This window comes from Gallus gallus, chromosome 28 (genome assembly GCF_016699485.2).
Source record: "Gallus gallus isolate bGalGal1 chromosome 28, bGalGal1.mat.broiler.GRCg7b, whole genome shotgun sequence".
NCBI classification, from domain to species: Eukaryota; Metazoa; Chordata; class Aves; order Galliformes; family Phasianidae; genus Gallus; species Gallus gallus.
The window spans coordinates 4,123,420-4,149,189 of record NC_052559.1 but is presented as its reverse complement, the minus strand read 5'-3'; the positions used below and the strand labels follow the sequence as shown (position 1 = coordinate 4,149,189).

General features: G+C 43.6%; 1 protein-coding gene across 10 annotated transcripts in view; it reads right to left on the bottom strand.

Annotated features, from left to right (window-relative positions):
* The window catches only part of HOMER3 (homer scaffolding protein 3), a 41,954-nt gene that overhangs the window by 10,705 nt on the left and 5,479 nt on the right, over positions 1-25,770 (bottom strand). Inside the window, exons 1-16 of one of the 10 annotated variants that reach the window (XM_040653767.2) lie at positions 25,627-25,665; positions 24,858-25,156; positions 24,385-24,530; positions 23,987-24,046; positions 23,692-23,790; positions 23,297-23,396; positions 23,041-23,151; positions 22,569-22,720; positions 22,040-22,215; positions 20,785-20,941; positions 20,243-20,465; positions 19,675-19,790; positions 19,078-19,244; positions 3,240-3,396; positions 2,231-2,362; positions 1,702-1,809 (exon numbers count right to left, since the gene is read on the bottom strand). In XM_040653767.2, coding sequence (XP_040509701.1) covers positions 1,702-1,809; positions 2,231-2,362; positions 3,240-3,396; positions 19,078-19,244; positions 19,675-19,790; positions 20,243-20,465; positions 20,785-20,941; positions 22,040-22,215; positions 22,569-22,720; positions 23,041-23,151; positions 23,297-23,396; positions 23,692-23,790; positions 23,987-24,046; positions 24,385-24,530; positions 24,858-24,960 — 2,007 coding nt within the window. In that variant the 5' untranslated portion in view covers positions 24,961-25,156; positions 25,627-25,665. Of the gene's footprint in view, positions 1-1,701; positions 1,810-2,230; positions 2,363-3,239; positions 3,397-4,949; positions 5,095-13,113; positions 13,220-13,676; positions 17,811-18,856; positions 18,910-19,077; positions 19,245-19,674; positions 19,791-20,242; positions 20,466-20,784; positions 20,942-22,039; positions 22,216-22,568; positions 22,721-23,040; positions 23,152-23,296; positions 23,791-23,986; positions 24,047-24,384; positions 24,531-24,857; positions 25,157-25,589; positions 25,666-25,770 lie in introns of those variants that run through there. The other 9 variants (XM_046904696.1, XM_046904695.1, XM_040653768.2 and 6 more) reach the window with 9 other exon arrangements.

Below are 25,770 nucleotides of genomic sequence, written 5' to 3'. Positions count from 1 at the left end.
TGCAGAGACTGAAAACCAGTAGTAGGAGATGATGTATGTACAGGCTGGGGGAAGCAGGACAAGGTCTGCATGCCCACATGGCAGCTAACACTGCACATGTTGTTGTGCTGTATGTTGGCTGCCAGATGGCTGCAGGCAGGGGTCATGCATACCTATGTGCAAGTTCTCCCATGGAGAGATGAGGCATGCTGAATGGGAAGGGTGAGCATGGGCTTGCACTGAGGCCATTTTAGCACTGCTGAGTCAAGTACGAAGAATGAACTGAGCCTCAGGACACTTCCAAGATGTGTGCCAAGCCACCTTCTGATCACCTCATCCCTTCTGTCATAGCTGTGCATGGGAAATGAACACATCCTATTGTGACATCTGTTGTATTATGCCTGATATAAACAGAATAGCAGAGAGTTTCTCCACTCCCAGCTTGCCTTCCAGCCAGGGAAGCTCTCATAGTTGCAGCTGACCATGAATCTGTCTTGGGTCTGCTACGAATGCTCTATTCAACTCTCTTATTCATTTGCGACATATTAACATGGGACTAAGTTAGCGGGAGCCAAAATCTAGGCGGGTTTTTCCCTTTTTTCCACTCCACATGACATTTCCAGTCTCTTCAGAGCCACTGCCTCTACCTCCCCCTCTTTTCCCTGCAGGCCAATGTACTGTTCACACTCCCTCCTCCTCCTGCTGCCATTCTATCTGTATTCAACCCAGAGAACGCAGCGTCCTCCATCCTACAGCTCCTCTCCTGCCAAGAGCTCAGAGAAATACATAACCACCTCTGGAGAGCACTATTTGGGAGGGCAACTTCACCATCAATGCTAAACTGCTGCAACATGAGAAAAAGATGGGTAGACATCTCCACAGCTTATCCTCTCCTCTCCACTCTCCTGCTGCTGGAATTGATTCAGTTATACAGGGAGACAGGCAGCAATTGCAAGTGTGACAAATGTGAGAATGATAAGTGATGGGCTTAAGCTTTCTGGTCTGGGAAAAAATGAAATTGAATGACTGGCTTTCATGCTTGCATCTTGACCTTAGTGAAGATTTCCCCAAGGTGGAACACAGTGATTTCTGCACAGATAGCACAGCTCCTTCTCTTCTACAGTGGAAGAAGGGCAGAAATGGAAGAAGTCTAGCAGGGACTCCCCAGTCATCAGTGCTAAGAAATCACTTTGTCTAAGACTGGCACCATCAACAACCAAAGACACTTGGGAGAGGAACTCCCCTGCAGTCCCAGCAAGGGAACAAAAATAGCTGGAAATGCCATGTATCTTCCTATCTTCTTCAGCCAGGCAATGTGCATTCCTGCATGTTGCCTATTACTGTCACACTGAGCTCACAGAGATCCAATAACTCTAAAGAAAATAAAGCCAAAACCCACTACTACCACCACCAACAGAAAACCCAAGACCTCCTCCAGCATGGTTTTATCAAGATGAACATTTAACTGATGAAGAGGGAGGAGTGTAAACCTTCTCAAGAGCTCCACTTAAGCAGTAATTATTTTATCCACTTCACGTGCTTCAGTAGAGTGACCACAAGGCCATGGTTATCATCAGAAAAAGAACCTCAGTGTCTATAAGAAAGCCTTTAGGCCGAAAAGACAGAAGCAGAAGTTACTAGAGGAGATCAGCACAGTGACCATTTTCCCTAGCAGTCATTGCTCTGCAGTAAGCTTTAACCATTCCCAATCCCAAGCATTACCTGGTGAGATGTGATACTGAGGGCAGGATTGGTCAGCTCTGTTTTATCCTGGGACTTCTCCCTTGCCAAACGTGCTGCTTCTTTCACTTCCTGGAACTTCTCTGCAAACTAGAAGGGAGCACAAATGTCACTTTGCTAATAAACTGAAATGTAGAACAAATTAGAATCAATGTCTGGATTACTCCTCCCCTTTGTTATTTCATTTTATGTGCTTTCTGATTCATCTTCAATTAAGAATAAAATTGAGGGAATAGCCCCTACCTGCCCATGACTCCAGCACTCAGAAGTGTGAGAGTAGCTAAATAGTCAGGGAGCCCTAAGTCCAAATTCATTTTTTAACATTCAAACACTCTACAAAGATTACTTTAAACCTCTTCCTTGTGTCTTTGTATCTTGCATTAGGTGTTAGCACTACATCAGGACCCCAGTGTTTGTTTTTTTTTTTTCTCCTGAGGCTGATTTCTCCTTCTGGGTTTGAGGGATATTTGTCCTACTGGGATCAGGTCTCTACCAGCATCTGCCATATTACCTGGGAGAGGTGTTGCTCTGAAGCAAAGCCCAATCCATACACCGTGTTGGCTCGGCTATCTGCCCACTGTCCAAATTTCTGGGATGTCTTTGTGAAGGTCATGTTGGGGGTGATAGTGCTGTTGATGATTGCCTGTGGAGAGAGGCAAAAATGAGTTAGAAAATATTCCATTCTGCTGCCCCAGGGTACAGTGTGGGATCACCACAATCACTAAGCACTCTAGGAATTCAGGGTACAAGCTCTGCTTTTAATGTATAAAACAGCTATTCAGGATTCTGGTGACCAAAAGTCTTTCTACTCTAGCTATGAAACACAAACAAATGTGAATCTTCTTGTCTACTGTAAGAAAAGATAAATAAATAGGAAAGCCCAATGTTACAAGCTTCATTGGGCCTCCATCGCTGGAAGAAAAGAGAAGATGCAGAATGTCCCTGGGGACTGAACAACTTTCTGATGTTCTCCACTTTCATGGCAAGTAGGAACAAAAAAACTATAAAGTAAAAGGCTTAAACTGCACTTAACACAGCGATTACAAAACACTCTTGGTTAGGGTAGCAACACAATAAACTGCTTGAGAAGACTGCAGAATCTCTGCCACTGGAGGACTTCAGAAACAAGTCAGAAAAATCTCTATAAAGAACAGGTTAGGAATAATTAACCTTGTCTAGGGGTACAGACTGCCTCACCTCTGTTCATTCTGTCTACATGGGTCAGTTTTAGCACAGGATCAAGGCTCTTAGAAAGATCTCTTTTGCATGCTCAAAGAGGAAAGAGCCAAGGAGAGAGAGAGGAAAGCACACTTCTCACTAACACAGAGTCTAATGTCCAATACTGAACATATTCAAATATGAAGGCAGTGTTTTATCTTCCATTCCTTGCAGTAAAGACGCCAGAGTGCCCCATGCTGGAAACTAATCAACGTGACACAGAAAGTATCAACTGCAGAACAGACATTGGTTGGAGACAAACTTGCTCTCAAGCTGTGATGCTGTCAGCAAATGCTCCCTACCTTGGTACCTCCCACACTGATGATCCGGTACACATTGCGTGTGGCATCGTAAAAATAGGAGACAGTCAAGGCATGTTTGCTGGCAGGGATCCAGTTTCTTTTGGTAGCAGGGTCGATTTGGAAAACATGGGCTCTGGTGCTGAAGATTGGCTGCTCCCTGCAACAGAGATAACAGAGCTGTAAGGGCAGAGGGGAAGCTGAGCAATGGGGGAAGTGGACTGACTTTCTGGCACTTGCATTGCATTATGCATCACCAGTGGCACTTCTGCTATTTGCCTCCAATCTAGAGATCTGTGACAGTAGGAGCTAAGAACAGTAGCTCATATGGACATAGTAACAAAGCCACCAAGGGTGTTTAACTATAGGCAGAGATTTTTACCTTCCTCTAGATCTTCTCTGTCCTGCTCAGTTGTCTTCACACATTTCCAAAGACCACAGCCTAGTCATACCAACAACAGTACCCCAAGGTTAGCAAGCCTTACATGCACATTCACCCAGCAGTCAGCATTCAGCTTGCAGGTAGAAACACAAACAGGACATCACAGTCTCATGTTCTGCTTACCAGATGGTCCTACACAACACAGCTGGTGTGGCAAAGTTAAGCCAATCATTAGTGGTTATACTATTTTTAGCCTGATTTGAAGTTTTCTTTCACTGTCCCTTGGCACATAAGCATACAGTTCATGGTGACTTCACCAGCTGTAAGATTCTCTGGCTGCTATGTTGCTTGCATTTCTCAAGATATCTCCGAGCTGGAGCTCTGGGAAAATGGATGGATGAATAGATGGAAGATGGGTTTGGGCTGTGAACACAAGAAGTGCCTTTCCCTCAGCACAGCTCTTCTTCCCTTGACTCATGCTTGGGAAGCACATCCTGCAGTGAGAGGTCATGCTGCAGGATTAAAAGCAAGTCACTTAAGAATGAATTAAAGGAAGCACTTCACCTCACAGTGTGCAGCTGCCGCATGAAAGCAAGTACTGCCTGGATTTTGCAACCAGTAATATCTAAGCTGAACTAAGGAACTGAATCTCAGGCATCAGGATGTAATATGAGCATTTCAAGAGGCAGGAAGAAATGTTTCCATGACACAACAGACCAGGTGCATCAGGGCTTGCAGTCTCCATTTTACTGTGTTTAAAACCCAAGGCACTGGCCATTTCCACACTTGAGTTTAGCGAAGCCTGATGTGGCTGGATATATCCCATAACTTCTTGCTCGGGTAAAACAGCTGCAAACAACGCATAGTCACAATCCTGTGACAAGCAAGTCCTCAAAATCCAGAAATTCACTTCCAGCCTATTTTAAGTTCTCACAGCTGCAATGAACAGAACAAGATGACTGACTGTACCTGGTGCTTTCTGAATGCATCAACAAAACTTAGGAAGGAAGTGAAGTTCTCCCTTTGACCTCCCTTTTTCCAGCTTTGCCCATTGGTCACAGTCCTGACTCAGCTCTCTTACTCAGAAGCCTGCACAAGGGTCTGAACCAGACACTTCTGAGTGTTCTCTCTGTCTGGTTTAATTCCACCACAGTCTGTTTTCCAAATGAGACTCAAATTCTCTGGGCTCCACTAACAGATACTATATTTTACATGGATCACAACTTATTCTTCAAGACACAGAATTTACAGAGCTAGGGAAAATTAATGTTTCTGCATCTTAACCCCCAAGTCCTGGGCTAGTGTCAGAAAGAACAAAGGAAGGACATTACCTAGTTGTTGACATTTGTTAGTAAGTGTAAGACAGGCTACAGGGCAGTGGAGTTAGTATACGTCTCTCCTCCAGCAGCTTCCTTCTCAGGTCTCCTAGCTGGACTGAGACTCCTTTTTGGTTTTGCCTCCACAGTGATTCATTTCCTAGCGGTGGAAAAAGTCAGCTGTTATTTATCACACGGAACACAGACACAGTGTTCAACCAGGCAGCACTTAGGGGGTTCGTTTGTCCCAAACTCACGGAGCTTGTAATTAGTAATGATCTCTCATCACTGAGCAAGTTTTCTTTCCCTGTCATGGGAGATAATTGGGTGAGCTGTGTAACTGGAGCAAATCCCTCTGGCAGCAGGAGCCAAAGAAGGCTCTAATGTTTCCAGTCATGAACACGTGATGCTGGCTGCAGTGACACCATGACGGAAAGCCCTCCTCAGAGATCACCCCTCACACGCACAGCAGTTATTCCTGTGCTCACTGCTCACCAGCAATGTCTGCTCCTGGAATCAATGGAAACCATCCTGCTGACTGCAGTGGGTTTCAGACCAAGTGATGTATCTAACGGCCCTGCCATAAACCCTGACTGAGCTCCCAGAACCTCCTGGAGCTCTTCCTTCTCTGATTGCAGGGACAGTGCTGTAGTAGCACCTGGGGATTACTTCCCTTCTTAGCACCAGGAAAGGAAAATAAAATGCCACTGGAATGTCTATCAGAATAGCCCATCTTCTCAGTGGTTTGCTTACATTTTTTCCACTTGCATGAGGCTGACTTGGCTGCTTGCTTACCCAGAACACAGACCTCGGGCATGCATGCCCATTCCCTGATCTCAGGTACAAGGCAGTATGCATCAAGTACCCTGAAATTTGCACTACTGCTGGTGTCAGTGGGGAAGGGAGCTCTGCCTTTACGTGATCACTGCAGTCTCAACATTTCTCATATGTTTGTTCCTGCCTTATGGTCTTCCCTGGAGCAACAAAACTTCATGCTGTCTCTGACAGGTCTTTCCCTTTCAGTTACAAATGTGAAAGTCACACAGACTTCACCAGCAAGCTGTGAGATAACACCAGATGTGCTTTGCTTCCAACAGAAAGCAAACTGCCACCAGCAGCAGCAGGGCATGTCTATGGCTTCACCTGCCTACTCAGTGCCAAGGAGGGAACTCCAGCACCTGTCTCCCTCTGAAGGAATTAAAATATGCAGAATTCCCCCAAATTCTGTTTCACATCTCCCCTTTCCTCACTGTAAACAGGAACAGTTGCTGCCAATTTGCATGTCCCTAATAATGGATTCTTAATATAGCATTATGAGACCAGCATGTTATTACCTTCTCATAACCACCTGAGTACAGCAGCAGCCTGGCATGTGAACAGTGCTTTCTAGGAAGCAGTTCCTGAAGCTCTGTAGGTAATGATCGAAGACAGCTTTGTACTCTGCTTGGGAACAGCACTGAGATGTTCACGCTCTTTTTGCCTTCCTTGTGGAGGGAGGGAAAAAAGATGGTTTTTTAAATCCAGCAAAATGATACAGAATGTATCTAGCTAGTAAAATCATTTATTGCACAGGATGCTGGCTAGTGTGGAAGCCTTCCTTTCAGTACTCACATACTTGTTTGATGAGGTTAAAGCAGACACTACACAACAAAAGCTCTCCTAAATGGTGAATCACAAGAAAAATAGGGAGCAGGCAGCAGTAATTGAAAGAGGAAAAAAAAGCAAGGAATTGAGACTACACTGGTGTGAGAATAGGGGAAGTGAGCTCTGGGAAGGTCCTGACAACAGAGCCTATGTAGTCTGCAGATCTAGGGGTACATATCTAACAAGGCACCAATGAGAATGGCTCTACCTTACCCTTTCTGAAGTTTCTCAGCAGGAGGGAACCACAGCAGGGTTTGACACAGCTCGGCATAGCTGAGTGGGTTAGCAAGGTGGGGACACAAGGAATACTGTGGGGCACTGGCATACCTGCTGAAGGAAGTTCAGAGTAGGAAAAGCACAGGTACTGAAAGCTGTATCTGAGATGCACGAGTGGGGTAATGTCTGAAGAACAGCCACCTACAATCAGCTGGTTTCTGGCCAAGCTGTTGGCTTCTTTTTTCCAAAAACACTACAAAGCATTTATAAATAGTCTTGGAAGTGCCTAGGATTCAAACTGTCGTGTTCTCTCTCTCACTACAGTCCTCTTTCCCCTGTGTTTTAAGCATCTAAACTAGGTTCACCACACATCCTTAAATGTTGCCTCTTCTTTTCCTGCTCCCAGCTCGGAGTCCCTTTAACAACGAATCCAGCCATTCCTAACATGTTCTTTGTAACACTGGAGCACCTGGCTCCAGGATGCCCTCTCAGTACAGACTCAGCAACCTCTTTTTGTTGATTCTCCTTAGAGAAGCTGGAAGAAAGTCACTGGGTGTCTGGGGATGCCATGGGAGCAGAAGGAATGGATCAATCATAGCTGATTTGCTCACTGAGTGGAGTTCGACCCAGGGGTCATTAAGATGACATACAAAAATGCATGCTGGTCTCATTTCTACCTTGATTCTTATATTATTCTCATCACTACAGCGTCCAAATTGATTTCTTAATGAATAGCTGCTTATTTCACCATTGCTATGAGAGCAAATCATTATTCGTCCTCTTATTTTATGGCCCCAGTAGAGTAGCAAGGACTAAGAGAGCCAAAGGGACTGAGTTGGCCAACACTGAGTGAGGGGCCTCACCATGTCGGGGCACATCAATATGCTGCCAAGACCCTGGAGGAGAATACCCTGCAAGCAATGCCATGTGCCAAGGAGGTACAGATGGCATCAGCTCACTCCCTTGCCATGTTTCACCTGTGGGGGAATGCTGAGCAGAAAAAGCACCAAAATCTGGAGAAGAGTAAAACCAGTGCTGCCTCTCCAATTCTGTGTCATCTGAACGCATATGTCAGTAGATTTACCAACTGTCCTTGAGTGTCCTGGCTGGATACAGGCTCTTCATAGGCCTGTAAGCCTGTTCCTAAGTAAGATCTTCTGAAGAAACCCAGTGCTTCTGCAGACAGAATGCGCCAGAGAATCTCCCCTGGAACAGAAAAGGAAATAAGCCACCTCCAAGAGAGGCCTCTCCAAATGGGCCTGCAGCCACACCTGTTCAGGGGCAGCACCAGGGACTGGTACCAGCTCTGTTCCCCTGAAGCACTGCAATGCACGTGCCACGTGGAGCAGCACATCCCCAGGCACCATGGGTGCACACCACAATACAACATCCAAGCTGAAGCAGAGCTCCTGACACCAGGGAGCTTGTCTGTCTAGCTCTACCACACAGACCATCCTGCAGAGAGGACTCAACACACATCTACACCTGCAGCAGAGAGTCACCACTAATTCTTTTGCTTGAGATGTCTTTAATGGGAGGATTTTACCAAGCACTTTCTCTAATCCTCACTAGAGGAATACTCTCAATCTGACATATGGGTCTAATAACCAAATAGAAATCAAAAAGTGAGGAGGTTTTTTTGTTTAGACCATAGAAGGCATAGAGCTGGGAACAGAGCATGTTCCCCACTGCCACCTCCAGCCACAGCACACAGTGTAAAATGCTATCAAGCAACATCCTCGATTCCCAGGAATAGCCTGTGTTACAGCAAGGGACAGCCAGCCTTTGGAAGAACTGCTCAGCAAAACGTTTATCTCTGTGCCTGAATTTCAACAGCAGTGTGGCAGCTCCTGTGTTCCACTGTGTGCTGTCTTCTCTGTGTCACACCCCAATTTCAGCTGCCTGTTGGGTTCTTTACACAGCGTGGTCTTCTCAGAGAAACCATGTTTTGCTGCATTTACTTTTGGGGAGCATTTCCAGTGCAAATACCACCTCTTTAGGAAAATCCTATTTGACAGTTACAGGCTTGCTCTCTTCAGTGGGTTCCCAAACCTAAGGGCAACTGCTAAAGTACAGCCCTTCTGCCAGGCCTCTTTGAAAGGAAAAGAGGAAGAAGAATAAACCCTTTTATTATTTTTCTCTTTAAACACTCTTTGCTTCAGATCTTTTATGGCACCCAGCAACGTCTTTGCTCAGTAGCTTCTACACAGGGCGTGGGGGGGTGTTTCTGACTGCACCACTGCATTTGGCTGATGCTTTGTGTCCTTGTTTTTCTCCATTTTTCCTGTGCAATCTGGAGGATTTTTCCAACTGAGAATCTTTTATTTTTTCCCCCTAGTAATCCTGGCCTCACAATCCTGTCTACCCACCCAAAACACGCCTATTTAGTTAACCAAATTACTTACTACCTCCTGCCCACCTGCCCCCTTTGCTGCACGACCAGAAAGAAATCTTGTTATATGTGCTTTGGAAAGGGAAGCTTTTAGATTCATCATTCCCCAAACAGATGCTGCACTTAAAGCAGCAGCTGGGATGTGCTGGGGAGGCTGAGCTCGGTCCTCGTTAACTGCATTTGCCTTGGTGTTCCTGGATGGGGTTCAGCCAAGGGCACCTCTAGAGGTTCACGTGCTGTTCCCCCTCTCTCTCACTGCAGCTTCTCTATGCAGGGACATTCATTTACTTGTCAGAGAAAGAAGTCTCTGCATTTGGACGCAGAGAGGGTGACCATTTTAAATACCCTGCTCTGCATCCAGGCAGTCTGTAGTCCCCCTTCCTCTAAAAGCCAAATCAAAAATACGACATGAGAAACCACAAAGTACCACATCTGCAGAATCATTTGTTTCTGTGAACTATGGGCACAACAGTGCACAGGTACAAGGGTAGGGAGGGGCTCTGAGGTGTGATAGCAGCAGGATGCCTTCAAGAGCACAGAGACCTAGGAGCATATTTTTGCACTGTGCCCTCTGGCTGGGCTCAGTGCACAGCCATGTAAATCCCCAGAAAAGTCACCAGATAAAGGTCCGTGGACAGCATTAGGTAAGGATTTCCCTGCTGCTGTGGTGGGAACTCTGCAGTTCTCACTGCAATCTTTCCTAAAGTCCTTTCTCTCCAAGGACTACTTTCCTGGATGGGTCCTGCTTGTGCAGAGCAGAAGGGGGTACGTGAGAGCATGTGAGCACCAAAGATATGTGGCTCAGCTCTGGCGCCCGGCCCAGCACCACGCTGAGTCAGCTGGGAGGCCACGCTGGCTGCGTCAGGGCTCTGCCTGCTGCTGATCAGCAGCCAGCACGCTCTCATGTGAAAAAGCCCACTATGCAGTGCAGTCCCGGGTAGTGTGAGGGAGCGGGTGGCTGGGACAGGCTGGGGGGAATGCATTTCAGCCCACCCAGTATTTCAAAAGGCAGAACTGGAGCATAGAGAGGATGTGAGAACCAGTTTCCTCCTCCACTGCTGTCTATCTTTGTTTCCTTTTATCTTCCCTCAGCAGCCTGAATAGCTGATGACTACATGTCAGTGCTTTCTGAGGAACTGTGGACTAACAGGACTGCAGAATCAAACCTCATTTCTTTCTCATTGCCTTTTTTCTGAAAGTCTAACTTTTCCCAAGTCAGGGACTGAGTCTCACTACCTCCAGAGCCTATGGAAGCTATTGCTTCCTCACAAATGGGTGCAGAGGGTGTGCATGGATACTGCCCGCCTAGGATTTGGGTACTGACCTGCAGGACATGATTATTAGACACTGAACTGCTGTAGTAACAAAGTTTGGGAAGGCTGGCTCATACCCCTTTGCTCCAACCACTGGGCAGGTTTTCAGGCCCTCTTAGCTACAGCCTTGCTTTCATCCAGTGCTGCATCATGTCACCTTGGGCGAAATGCTTAGATGCTGCTGGAGTCCAGGTGGGACCGGCAGAGGCCAGATCTCTCTACTGGCAGCCACACAGGGAAGGCTGAACAGTGAAGTTCCAGCAGTGGAAGCTGGAAGCTGGCTGTGGGCTGCTTTCCCTGCGGCCTCCCCCAACTCCCAAGAGACTACCCAGCAGGGTTTAGCATAGGAATGAAAAGCAGCTGCCTCCTGGCCTGCCTGCAGATAAAGGGCAGCAAAGGAATCCCGGCTGAATATGCTCCTGCTGGGAACAAGCAGCAAGCACACAAGGTCAGGCACAGAGAGCGGGGATCAAGGGCATTTAAAGACATATATATCCATTGTTGTTTATTGTTTTCCCTCTCTCAGTACCAGCCCCTATCTGCAGAGCACCTTGGTTGCTGAACACTGCAGCTGGGTGTCTGTAACACAACCTACACATTCACTTTCCTGAGACAACTATTACTTCTGCTACTGAGCATCAACTGTTCTTTCTTTTGACGCACGCAGACCATTGCTGGAAGTCTGCAGAGCAATTACAGTTAAAAATCTCAGAGCTAGACTGAAACTAAGCAATTCTTCATACATTCCAGAAAAAAACATGTTCAGTAATAATTAGAACCAAAGAAGTGGACATATACATGAACTCCAAAATGTATTCTGCCTCTGCTTCTTCACTGGAAGCCACAGGACCCATCTGACTTCCAGGCACACATGCCTGCTTTCCCTCAGACAGCTCACTGAGGCCTGCTGCCATTATCAACCTGTACTTGCCAGAGGTCCAGGAGCACAACCAGCACGAGGGCCAGCTCTAACTGCTGCTCACAGTGCAGTGGCTCTATACACCAGAGTAGGTGAATTCTTTGATAAATGGAACAAATGGGAAAACTCTATACTGATCAAATTAGAAGTTGTGTCTACTCGTGCTTCTGTCTGTCTATGCAGTCAGTAGGGTCAGAGAAATATAAATGCCTACTGAAGTCTCAGCTGGGATCTAACTACATTCACTTCCCTCACATTCAAGTGTTATTTACAGCTATTCAGAGAGGAAGTGCTAGTGTGTTCATACAAGAGCCCAAGGACAGTCTGTCTGTGAAAACCAGAATGTGATGTTACCAAAGACATTTAACATGGAGAAACAAAGCCCAGAATCCCTGCTTCAAAAATAAGACAAAACCAACTGCCGGAACGTCATTTGAAGGCGGTGCACTTTTAATCTCTTCTGTATTGAGAGGAATCTAAATGCTGCTGAAGGCTACTAAATATCCCCACATGATCAACATACAAATAAAAAGGCATTTTAACTCAGGAGATAAGTGGAAGTGTGGAATTTTGGGTGGAAATACCATAGTTCTGTTCGTACACTGCTACAGTTACACAGGGAGATCCAAGCAGACTGAGATGATGACATCAGCTCAGAGATTCCCTGGGAGCTGGTGGTCTGAAGTCACAGTGACTGCTGGACGTTAACTGTGGCTGTACCAAGAAGGGCTCATTCCCTACCCCTGGGAATGCACCAGCTGCCACAAGCTGTCTGCCTGCTACGCCCTTCCTGGCACTTCTACAAGTTTTACCGTAACTTTGTGCATCACAGGAAAAGTTACAGGAAAACAAGGACACTTTCTGCTTTAAACCTGGATTAGCACATACTCACCAACTTCAAAGGATCTATGCCTGCTTCATGCTGCTGTCACTTTTGATTCCTCGCCTCTACCTGTTCTGTGTCTTGAAGGTACATCTGACTGCTCAATCGTTTTATCTAGATAGTCCATGAGGAATATCAACAAGAGGAAAACAATCCTCTAAGAATCTTACTTATTTGTCTTGTAATGCCAAACCCACACAATTGGAGGGGGTTGCTCAGACAGATCCACTGTGCTTTCAAACAGCCATGAAGAGTTTAATACACAAGGAACTCCCAACCATGTGTCAGGTCCTTCAACTTGCATGGCTGAGATTTATAAATAGGGCATAAATTAAACACCAGGCTAAGCTCCTGTTTCCATGCCAAAATCCACTGCCACATCCACACAGCATTATTTCATTACAGGAAAATCGGAGCAGGGGTTTTCAATCAGCTCTGAACCCACTCAGAAATGCAAACAGGATCCATTTTTCTGAGTGCCCAAATCACTACAGCTGAACAAAATCTCTTAACTCCCAACTTCTGGAGAAGTTTGTGAACGCAGCCCAGACCCACCCAGCCTCACGCTTTGGGCTCTGTACAACGTATGTATCACCAGAGGCTTCCCTTACATATGTGTTTAAAGAAGTTGCAGAGACTTGCAATTACCTATTTTCTAATAACCAAAATAAAAAGCTAAGTCTAAACTTTAAAGCTCACGGTGTGGAAAAAAAAATGCAATATAAAACCATTTCTTTTGCAGTTACGTTAAAAATAGCTCAGCTGCCATGAATAATAGATGCAATTCAAGAATAATAAAGTGCCAGTCTCACCCCATCTTTGCCTGGGTGTCAGCTTCTTTTCTCTCCCGTCCTTTCTTCAGCTGCCTTAGATTCTCTCCACGTTCTGATTTATTTCTCCCTTCCTCTTTCTTTCTCTGTCTCTCTCCGGATCCGGATGCTCTTTAAATTTCCTCCGGAATTTCACTTTGAAATCTGCTAGTTTTGCGGTCGGCTCCAAACGCCCGGCAACCCCCGGCCGCGCGGGGCAGCGAGGGCAGGGGCGGCGCGGACCCCCCCGGCCTGCGGGAGCCCACACCCAGCGGCGGCCCCGAGCGCTCCGCGGGGAACTCGGGCGCTGCCCCGGCCGCTGCGCTCCCCAGCAGCTCCCCCTGCGTTCTGGCTCCCAGGCTCCCTCCTTCCCTTCAGCATGGGAGGGGAGCAGCAGGATTAGGTGGTGCTTTTGCAAGCGCTTTTAGACAAAGCCGTCTGGCTCGCTGCTGCTCCGGCAGCCCCGCAAGTTTCTCCCCGCAGCCCAAGAAGCCCAGCCACCGCTGCCGCTTGTCCTTCTGGATCGCGATTTCTTTGTTCTCTCTCTCGTGTTGTAGTGTTTGTTGGTTGTGGTTTTTTTTTTTTTTTCCTTCTCCCTCCTATTCGCTTCCTCCCTCTACCAACTGCCCCATCTCGGTCACATTTCTCCGCTCCTTCTCTCGACTTTATTCCAGGGGCCGGCGCCGGCTCGGCGGCACCACCTGCCGGGCACAGCGAGCAGAGCCGGGCGCAGCCGAGCAACGCGGGCATAGCGGGCACAGCCCAGAGCCACAGCCGGGCACCACAGGGCGGGCGCTGCTGGATCACGGCTACTGACAGGGATCTGGATACCCACAGACAAAACAACAAAAAACAAACAAAAAACCCGTGCTATCTTAGTCTAGATATATTCTATCAGAAACAGCTCACGTCTTGTTCAGTGTTTCATGATGTAGTTCATACAAGTGGAAAGTTAACACATGCCACGATACACCTTTAGGAAATAGCAAAACACCTGGGAAGAAGGGGTGCTGGACAGGCTTGGGAAGGAGCCTGGGTGATTAGAGAGCAGCCACTGCCAGCATGCTGCTGCAGCCCATGGAGCCAACAGCCCTCGGCTGAGATACCCAGGGGCACAGAGGTGCCCCACTCACTGCCTCTGCCCATCTCAGCGAACAGCAGAGGGCTCACAGCAAAGCCATGAGAAAGAACAGAACTGCTCCATTTTGAAAGAATCAGAGGGCTTAAATCCATTAATCAAAGAAAAGCATACAGTGTGACTTTAACGTGGCCAGTTTTCAGTTGAGCCAGCACAGGTACAACACGGCCTAAGGGCTGGGAGCAGAAGCTGAACAGGTCAGCCTGGGGAAAAGAAGCACCTCCAACCACAAGGGCAGACACACCAGTGATCCGGCCTGCTGCAGGCAGCAGAAGGCCCACCCAGGAATGAATTTTTCACACCTGTTCTTTTTTAGCCTTACATCCAACATCTCAGAGGAGAGATTCCACACACAGCAGCTGTTCTGGCTGCTGCTTGTGTTCCGTAGGCAAAACCCAGAGTGCATCCAGCCTGGTGTTCCCACAGATGAGACAGACAGGATGGAGGCCTGCTTGTGAACACTGCACATTTTGCCACTTGTGACAGAAATCAGAACGGAGTGGTATCAACTGCACTGGGCAGGGCAAATCGGTTCTACTGCCTGCAGTTATTCGCAGCTTTAAGTAAATTACATCAGTAACTCTGAAGCCATGGATGAGTGCATGAGCACACATGCAGTTTTACAGGTTTTTAGAGCAGGTCCAGCAATGAACCTGAAGTGTGGCTTTGACACAACACCATTCCTGCACTTCCTCTACCAGTACACTCAGATGCTCACTGAACACCACTACTCCTCACTCAGTTCCCACAAACGCCTGCTTCACCTTAAAATATTCCACTATTCTAACGAAGCCTCTCATGAGCAGACAGCGCTGCTGAGTTATGCTGCTGCTGGATCATCCCCACCTCATTTATGCTCTTTACTTATCAGGGCACTTTAATGGGAAATGTTCCCAAGAGAGATTTTGTTAATCCCATGCAGTTCTGCACATTAATTTCTCCATGCATTAACCACTTTAGAACTTGCAGCAAAATAGTAAGCTTTGTCCTAGTAATTTTACAATACAAGGTGGGAGTAGTGTTTGTAACCCAATACTAACAGCACAAACACAAGCGATGCCACCGCTTCATACTCTGCTTTCAGCATTTCACCTCCACTCTTTTCTCTAAGGCATTTAAAGGGGAGGTTTACTGAGACAGGTGTAATTCTCTGTCTCCCATGTCTGCTCTGCTATTACTCATGTTTGGAGCTACAGTTTGCTGCCAAAAATTTTAAGCCTAACATCAGATGAAGTCTGAGCTCTGCCTGAAATGACGGCAGCAGCTACGAGCACAGATTTGGAACAAAGAGAGCTGAACTGTGTTAGGGGCTATGGGGAAGGAATGTGTTTTTACAGTGCCACTGCTGTGCTCAGATGGGTCATCGCAGGACGTGAGTTGGAGCAGCTGCAGATGGTTGCTCTGAGCTGGCAATGGAACCAGCAGCTCCAGCTCTGCCCTGGCACTGCCGCACTGCTGAGCACCAGCAATGCTCCTGCTTCTTATTCTCTGTCCTTCCTACGTGCAACATGGGAACCAATGACACAAGGACTAAAACTGCACTGAAGATACTACTGAAAGTAGGGCACAGTATCTTTCATATCGACCTGTTAACAGTAACTTATCTACAACTCTTAGAAGCTAATTATTTTACACATTTAAATTAGGGTAATTAGATCAGCAGGAATTGAACTAAAACCAAATGCTGGTAGCCTTGTGAGGATTTTCTGAAAATGGGGTTCTATATTCCATCTGCACCTCCTTCCACTGAGGGAAGTGACTGAGTCCCCAGAGGGAAGAATGGAAATTTTGATCACTTCCTACATTATTACACATCACTATCCCATCTGCATCGTTCATTTCCATAAAACCTTTGCAAGCAGGGAGAAGGAATATAGGTAACAGAACACTGCAAGGAAGTAGCTTTCCCTTCAAACTCTGAGACACCTCACATCCTGTTGCTGCTTTGCACTGTAGTTACTGACAGGCAGCCTTGCAGGTCATGGCATCACAGCTCACCAACAGAACAGTCTTTAATTTTCAGATGTCCATTTCAGAAAGCTCTCGTCCACACTCTGAGTGAGGCAGCACAGCCTTCTCTTTAGGAATTTCAGAGGCAGAGAATCCGCGTTATTTTCCAAACAAGAAAACATAAGAGAACATTTATTTGAAAAATGGAGAAGAGTTTCAGAAAAAAATGCTCAACTTTCAAAAGCCTTTAACAAAAGGAGCTACACAGCTTGAATTCTCACCAAACCTTGGAAATAAATCCAGAACAACAGGGCAGTATTTACGTCAGTTCATGACACTTCCAGACAGAAAAGATGCATCATAATATCACTAAAGGCACATTAGAAAAATAAACGTACGGGAAGTTTTAAAAAAAGGTTAAATAAAGAGAAAAGAGGAAAACAGAGAAAGATGTGAAGACGACTCAGGGACTTCTAACGAAGCATTGGATCTGACACCAATACTATGGTCAGTGACAAGTAATTTAACCTCATGAAAAATGAGAGTAGTAACAACCTCTTGGGGCACTGGGAGACTTAATTAGTTGCTATTCGTAGATTAAACAAAAAGACTGAAGGTGAAAGGCACTAAATGCTAAGTATTATTAGCTTCTGAAGTATTAATTTCTGTAATTGGGCGAGTCCAACAATACAAAAAAAGTGGATCAGTGTCAATTTTTGAAAAGAAAAAATTCTTATAGTTCTAATGTGTCAAAAAGGCATTTTGCTTTTAAAAGTACCAGCTGGTAACATGACTATGCAATGCACAGTGCACCTTGTCATCTTCAGTTCTGAGCTTCTGACTCGTTCCCAAATTTACATTCCACGTTCCTTAGCAGGAAACATCTGAACCAAGCAGCTCTGTGAGCTGCACACACTCTGCAAAGCCTACACTGTGCTGCAAAGGACATTGCACTGCACTCCTGGAGAAAAACCCACAGGCATTTATTCATTAAGAAAAGACATGTTTGTTTGTATGGCTGAACTCTCCCTTACAGCTCCTGACCTTCCTGTGGTCAGTTCTGGATTTTCCAAGTCTGCATTGGTGTCTTTGGAGCTGGCTTCTCTGATCTTCCAAGGCAGAGATATATGGCCCTTGTAGAAATTCCAAATGAACAAGAAAAAGAAAAGAAGAGCAAAACCAGCGCTCAGGAGTTTCAAAAGAAGATTCTCCTTTTGGCTGCCCACAGATTTCTGTTTTGTCGCGTCTTTCAGTAAATAAGTTGATAGTGAGGACTGAAAACCCACAGCTTCTGCTTCGTTATTGTCATCTGTTGCAGCATTAACATTTGCCTTCTCTGTATTTTGATGTGCATAAAGGGCGTAACGGGCCACAGTGATAAAGAATTCCTTTGCTTTGGATTTCTCTACTGAGAGGCAATCATAGAATCCAGTCTCAGCCACTGTCACATTAAATATTGCTATTCCTCCATCATAGAGGAGGTATTTAGAGTCCTTATCCTGAATTCGGCTCCCATTGAACTTCCACACTACTCTTGCCAGATTTGAAAGAGGAACACATTTAAGATGAACATTGTTTCCAAGGGTAAAGAGGTATTTTCTCACATCATTTTCTGCAATTATGAAGATAAATGTTTTTAAGTAAGAACACTGAAGATTTAATTTAATGTACAAAACCAGATACATGCTCGAAACACATGAGTTTGAATCTACCAGTCTGAAAACAGGCAATGAACATGTAAGCAGTAAAGACAAAGAAATCCCATGAGTAAGAGGTCCAACTCTGTTAGTGACGTACAGAGGCAAAGAGTGCATCAGCAGCAGTAAGGCCAGCAAGATGTGTAACCCAAAGATACAGGACCAGAAGTATAAGATTTCCACATTTTAATCTGTTTTTGGCTCACCTTCATATGTAGCCACACATAAATAGATTAATCTTTGTATGCCTCAGTTTTTCTATTTGTTAATGACACAGCTTCACGGATTCGTCTGTTTGTGTAAATCTGACTGTGAAATGTTTATATTAGATACTTTAAAGTTTCTCAATTGTCCCAATGAGTGTCTAAGTATCATTTGTGGTGTGCTCTCAAATAGACAAGACTATGGACAACAGACTTTAAAAAGACTAAGGGGAGGTAAGAGAGAGATGTTGTGATACTGACAAAAGCCATTATCTTGCAACTCATTGCAAAGTCGATGAATAATAACACACACACATGAAATTCTACATTTAAAAGAATACCAATTTCACTAAAAATAAGTATTTTTCAATGGCTGATAACAAGTCATCTTCTTTTTAAGCATACTTTTGAATAGTTCTTGTGATGTATCTGCAGAACAGCATCCTAAAGCAGTGACATTTACTAGGACAGCTAATGTGTCGTGATTTCTGCAAAGCACATGTGGGAGGGATGCTAACAACTTCAGCTGGGACACACTTATGCTTCCCGAGGTTCAGCCTGACATTGAGACTGAAAAGGTTAAGAGCATTAGGTGGTACCAAATGTGGGTCTTTTTCCTATCTTTATTAGTTCAGAAAGAGTAATAGTGGGCATGATTGTAGTTCTGCTGTTTTCTACAGTGTAAGAATTCCAGTGACCAAGTGCTGAGCAATTGCATGATGCTAAAATACTCATTCTTAAAATAAAAGCTCACATACCTACACTAAGGCAGCTGGAAGCATCTCCATATTTCACATTTTGAATTAAATTCCTGGGAAAATAAAAATACCAACAAAACAATAACAAACAACCAGAGAGATGTTCCAGCTTGTAAAGCACTATTTCTAGGTATCATCCCAGTTTTGTGTTGCAGACAGTAGGAGTGCATTTATAAAGCAATCTGTCAGAGCTGCAGCTAAAACAACAGCTCATTACTTACTTCGTATCACCAGTCTGATCTGACAGTAGAACACAGGCATGGGAAGCCTGAGACCAGGCGCAGTACGGGTCTCTTGCCAGGATGCAGTCCAAGCAGTACTTATATCGGTGGCAGCCCGAAACTTGAAGCTGTACCACTGCAGACATGGACCCCACATAGAGCATCCCCTAGAAATGTAGGAGAGAGTTTTTTGTTTTATAATGGTGAATGAGATTTTAAGCTGTTATTTTCTAACATGGATTATATTATTTTCTAGCACTTATTAAAAAAAAAAGTCAGTAAACTAAAATCCTTAAAAGAATAGATGCTGATATAAATGAGAAAAAACAGCTCTGTTTAACACGTAAAATGACAGAGTTCCTTCCCCGTTTCTTTTAATGATCATAAGGCTTGGTTCAGTAATATTCTTACACAAACTTACTCTTTTTCTATAGACAAAAACAGGTGTTGTGCTGCTGTTATTAGCTAATATATGATGAAAACAGAATTATGAGGTATTTACAGGCTATTTGAAGTCAGAAGAACACTACAGAAGAGCAAGGCCTGAGGCAAGTTATTACAGCAGTCACTTTCCATATGCAGGGACAGCAGCTCTACCTTTTTAGCAGACAGCTGCAGGAACTGTACAGGCTCAGGGGACAGAAACAGCTGCAGCTCTTCCACAATGAACATTTCTCCATCGCAATTGAAAGCTTTATGCAAATATCCATCATCTACATAAAAAGAAATGTATTTCTAACTATGAACTTGTTTAAACATTGCATAACATTTTAGCCTGATAATTCACATTCAAATTAGATGAGATGTACCAGACATTCCTGGGCATAAGGAATTTATGAAGTTCTTCAAAGCAATGTTTATTTTTTCTTTTAATGATGATTTTTTTTTTCCCAGGGAAAAAAGACCTCAAACAGTCCCTGAATTTGCAAATATCATTATGTGAAGTCTCCTTTGATATGGAAAGTTTCTAAAGAGAACCTTTTAATGTCCAACAAACCAAAAACATTTAATCTAACTGGTATGAAAATATTCAACAAGCAAGACAGCTGCTGAATGCAAAACTTCAAACAAAGCTAATGAATTCTTTTACTTTTTTGAAGTGCAAAAAAAATCTGTCACAAAATACATAAAGATGAATAATATCTTCTAAAATTAAAACACTTACCTGTTCCTAGAAACATAACATCGTAGGTCTGTTTATCTAGGCCAGTGACTCTGTCTACCACAATCCTGGTATAGTTTGAGCTCCTCTTCAGCAGTGCTGGCCTATCACCAATTGGATTTACAGAACTGTCCATCAGAGGGTGATCTCTAGCAAACTGCAAAACTTTGTCAGGCAGGTCTGAAGATGTATTATACCCCATGCTCCGGGCAAAATTATCAATACACTGGAAACAAGACATAATGAAACTGATCGCAATTGCTTTTACATTTCAGGAAGGTGAATTTTCTCTAAATGCTGGTATTTCCATCTAACTTCAAACAAGAACAATCATTTTCCTCGGTCTACAAACCAGCTAATAACCCCACAATTCCTGCAGAGCAGAACTGCAGGGCAGCTGTCCTGAGGGTGGCCTGTGACACAGTGAGAAAGCAGCTCTCTGCTGATTAGAAACACAGCATTTATATCAGTAGCGCCAATGGTTTGCTACCAAAAAAAGATAGGAGTAACTATTGTTTAATGAGAACAAGTAAAGTTGTATTTACAGCACCAGGACGTGGAACCGGCACCTCTCCTCTAAAAACCATCCATCTAACATGGGAATGTTCCACAGTTACTGGTCCTCTGTAGCTTCCTTTGGAGAAGGCTTCCTGAATACTTGCCATGCTGTATGCACAAACAGCTGATATGTCCAATCTTCCCCTTAGAAGAAGAAGAAAAAAAAAAACTCCCATAAAATAAAAGCAGGTTTTATATGGGAAGATATATTACAAAATAACTGACCACCAGATTGAAAGAAATAATGTATATAGAAAGAAATACTGTAAAATAACCCAGTCTCCACAATGCATAGATGTATCTTTTTCAGGATCAGTCAAAAAATACCTAATACTATTTCTCTGTTGCAGTTTTCATGATTCCCTAAGGGAATAAAACAGACATTCACAAAATACTGTATTAAATATGTTTCTGTTAAAAATCATATAACCACCCTCCAATAAATTCAAATAGGTAACAAAATGAGGACATTTTTGGCCTTTCTGACAAATTCTACATCTCTTTACCTCACCCAAAGGAATAAATGCTGTGCAAATTCCTCTCTTAGGACAGAGAAGAGAACCTGCCATAACCAGAAATAAAACTGCATAAACTGATGAACTGCATTCTGAGCATCCTGATGCTTTTATAAAACATGAAAGTTACCCACTCATGGCTACTCTGGTATTTTTGGACAGGTAAAGTTTGATACACTTTGTCTTACTCAGAGCAGTAAGAAAAAGTCAGTAAATTCTGAAACATGAAAGTAGTCTGGAGTTCTGTTTTTGTTTTCACAGAACATGACATACACAAGCAGGCCATGACAAATGCTGCTTTTGGAGCAGAAGAATAATTCTGCACCTTGAAACACCAGGTATTTTCTGTACTGCAGTGAACACCAGAAGAATCCAGGGCTTTGTTTAATTAATTATGTAATTTTGAACATAATTAATTGCTCCACCATCTGAGTGGAGAAAACATAGCTCTCAAAATCTGACTTAGTAACAGCTTTGGGTTAGTGTTCATTTGATGGCCTTGGCCCAGAACCAATAACATTTTGTTTCAGAAGGTGATAACATTTGCTCAGTCTGATTATGCTGTAAGAAAAACAAACATGGGCCAATTAAACACGCAGAGTAAGCTGCTGAGAGCTTCTTGTTCTGAGTTAACATCAGAAGACCATGCTCAGGCTATTAAAACTGAAGTGAGAACCCTTATACAGTTCATCACACACTTAGCAGTATATGTAGCCCTCTATCTCACCACTGCTGGGAAAAAATTCCATAAAAGATGCTGTCCTGCCACTTCCCTCTCCTAAGGAAAAAGACGTCCTGAATGATATTGAAATGGAAGTTGAGTTCTGGAATGGAACAGGAAAGTCGGGCTTTTAAAAATGAAGTCCATCTTCTCTGCAGTAAGCGTTTTCCACCAAGATCACCCTAAATAAAGGAATAACATCAACACTGCGGAACACATAGAATATAGATATAAATAATTGCAATCTATTTACAAACATGTAAACAGATTATCATCTGATAGATAACATTGCTGTACAAAAAAATATAGTTGTCCTTTCAATACAAATCTCAGTTCTAATACATAGAAAAAAGGTTTAAATGTCAAATGCAACCTGAGCAGCTGGTTCTGTTCTAGCATGAAATAAAAGAGGGAGAAAAGGCAGGAATAAAACATACAGAACAGAATTTTGTTTGGCTAGAACAATGTTAAACACTCAACTACGAAACTTCATCTGAAATACTGTAAACAAAATCTTTGTATTTCAAACACTAACTTTGCAGATACGGGCAATTCTGGACACCAGAATCTTGTCATAGAATTCAAACTCAACAGCTGTTTCAGTGAAGAACACATAAATTTTATCATCATCTCCATCTGGACTAAACTCACTTTCAGGTACTATTTCCATGCCGACAAAGCTTGGCTCTGAAACGCACAAATATAAAAAGCAGTTTAAGTTAGCACTAATAAAACTCACAAATAGCAGATATTGATTTAAAAGTAAGTCTAATTAAACTCTTTTTTTGTGGAGTAAAGAGTTGAAAAGGATTCACAAATACCAAAAACTAAAAGAAGAAATTGGAGAGAGGCAGAGCCTTGTCTCATCACTGTAGTTCTTAGGCACAATGTTTTTAATCCTCATTTCTGGACACTGCCAAACCAACTTAACACACTATTGCATTCTGGGTATGGTTCAAACACCAACAGATGCTCGAGAGCCTGAAGTATGAATAAAAGCTTCTTACCATTTAGCCAAGATGTTTTAAATTCTGTCCTTACAGGATTTTGCATGCTGCGAAGTATTATAGGTTCTGTTCCCAAGAAATTATTGGAAGTAGCTGAGTAAAATGCCCCATCTGTAAAGGTTTAGAGGAAACTAAAAGCATCAAGTACTTTATTTTAAAATACAAAGGCAAATCTTAAGGAACAAATGGGTTGATATTCAAAAACAGAATTAAGATAACAAAAAGTCTTCAAGGTTGTACATCAGTGAAAACACACCTACAAAAACAGATGCATACTTCAGAGTTGGTTCAAAAGGACACTTCCCTCTGCTCTCTTCAGCTCTTCCTTGCAAATGCATCTTTGTCCTCTGGATAACCTAAGGCAAGCAATCACTTTGATAGGATGAAGAAAACATCGTTCCCATGTAATACATTGAAACAAATGGCAAATGCACTTAAAGGAAAATGATCACAGAAGTTACTATAGAAACGTGAATTTTGTGCAAAAAGAAATAACATTTGGGAAAATATTTTCTTGGTGTTTCATGTGTTTATGAGAGAACTAACTTGGAGAGTTTCTAATTTTCAACTGGAATATTCTTAGAAAGGCGTTTAAAATTTGCCATATGACTCGAGCTCCTTCAAGTAAAACCCATATTCAAATATAATCACCATGTGGTCACACAGCGGGTGATAGGCATTTGTTCCACAAACATACACGTTGGAGTCATTGATCTTATGGAGGAGGAGGATGTAGTTTTGGCACCTTATCTAAAACAACGAAAGAAAACAAAATTCAAACTGTGTAGTAGACTGCATTTGAAAACTTTCTTGTCTGAGCAGCACACAAACAAACCCAACAGGTTTAAATGAACTTGATTTAGTTCTTTATTACAAAGAAATGCAAAACTGCAACCATTTTGATTTTAGCTAATAACTGAGAGGAAGAAACTAAGGTTTCACCCACCTTGTCCTTGCCTCTACGAATACATTCCAGTTGTCTTTCCTGCGTAGCAAACCAGTGTTCCTACAAGCCAAAATGGACTTCTTAGTTGGTATGTCGCAAAACTTAGCTCAAAATGATGTGTAAAAAGAAAATCTAAATAAACTTAACATTGAATATATGGAGATAAATAAGCACTTTTCTAGATGCCTCTGTAAAGTGCAAGGTGCTGTAAAAAACAACCTGGAAAGAGGTATAAAAGGGGCTTAAAAAACAAGAGTTAGCAATAAAGTTTGAAGATTTGAAATGTAGAATTGTATATATTAAAATCAGTATATTAGGTTCAGATAAATAAAGCCACAGTTAAAAGTTTTGCTTTGATTTTAAAACGGGTTGAAAAGAAAGGCATGTCCTTATCTTACCCTGGCAATTTCTCTGGAAACGTTATTCAAATCAAGGGCAGATATGACATCCCTGCCTCCAACAAACAGTGTATCAGTTTCTTCATCCACAAGGAGAGTGGAGACATTGGACAAGCCTTCTTTCACAAACATTTCTACACTTACAGCTACGAACAACAGATGTTATTATAAAACAAATTATCACTGGAAACTCAGTGTTGCATAATAAAAATTCCCAGTTGAAAACAAATAATAACCAAACAATGTGAAAGTTTATATGTATTTCTAAAAGAGTTTCTAAATAAGACCAAAGTATTCAGTTAAACAACGCTATTATTATTACATTTGGACATACCACAGTCAGTTAGGTGAATGCAAGTACTAACACTGAGGTGAGACAGTCAATAGTATTCCTTCCTGCCCCTAACAAGAAATGAAGCCCCAGTATTGCTTTATGTCTCTTTCTGCTCATCAAATGATTCCTTTTCACTTACTTTGGTATTTCACTGTTTTTCTGGGAATGCAGTTCCCAACAGATGCTTTTACCTCCTGCGTTAATTGCAAAATAAGACAAAGGACAACAGCAGTGCCACCCATTGCCTGAGACTCGACTAGAAATACGTTCTTCCCAGCTTTTATTTCTTGTTATTAAATAATCACAATTTCTTCACGGTTCTTGAAGACGTCCTGCTGAAGACCTCCAAAGCAGGGATCTCACACCTGAAATTCTGGCAGTAAATCTTTAAAGTGCTCCAACAAATTCCATGCAAAATCAGAGCTAGGCAGAAGTCACCTGCAATTACAAAGCACAATGCCAGCTTCCACACCTCTTTTTGTAAACAATCGGTGCTTTTTCCAACTTCAACTGTGTGCAAATGCCTGAGAAAACACCTGAGGAAACCACTGACACTAATATAAGCCATGTGAAGTAACTTTGGGAATTAAATACTTTAAAGTTAATAAATCAGGTTGGAACCTTCAGAATGCTATTAAGTAAATCTGTCTGCCACTGTATGGTAACCCAGGCTGTGACTGCCATGGACAGACGCAGCCACGCAACCCTAGTTCCCACTGCACATTCAGCTTCAATCCCTCCCCTGAGAGACCACACTCTGAGGGTGTAGTGGGGCAGAGACGCCTCGTAAGTCTCCTCCAGCTACATCTCAACCACACATCATCCCACCACGCCCTACAGCCCCTCAAGGAACGCTCCCGGCAGCCCATACCGTAGCGCCCGAGGCGGGCTCCCCTCAGCCCACGGACCCCTAAGATGGCGGCCCCTCCCTCAGCCCCGCGCCCGTTGGCGGCCCGCGCTGCGCTCCCCTTCCCGCCCCCCGCGGGCGGGCGGGAAGGCGGTGCCGCGTGAGGGGGCGCGTGCGGTGCGCCGTGTGGAAACCTGAGGAAATC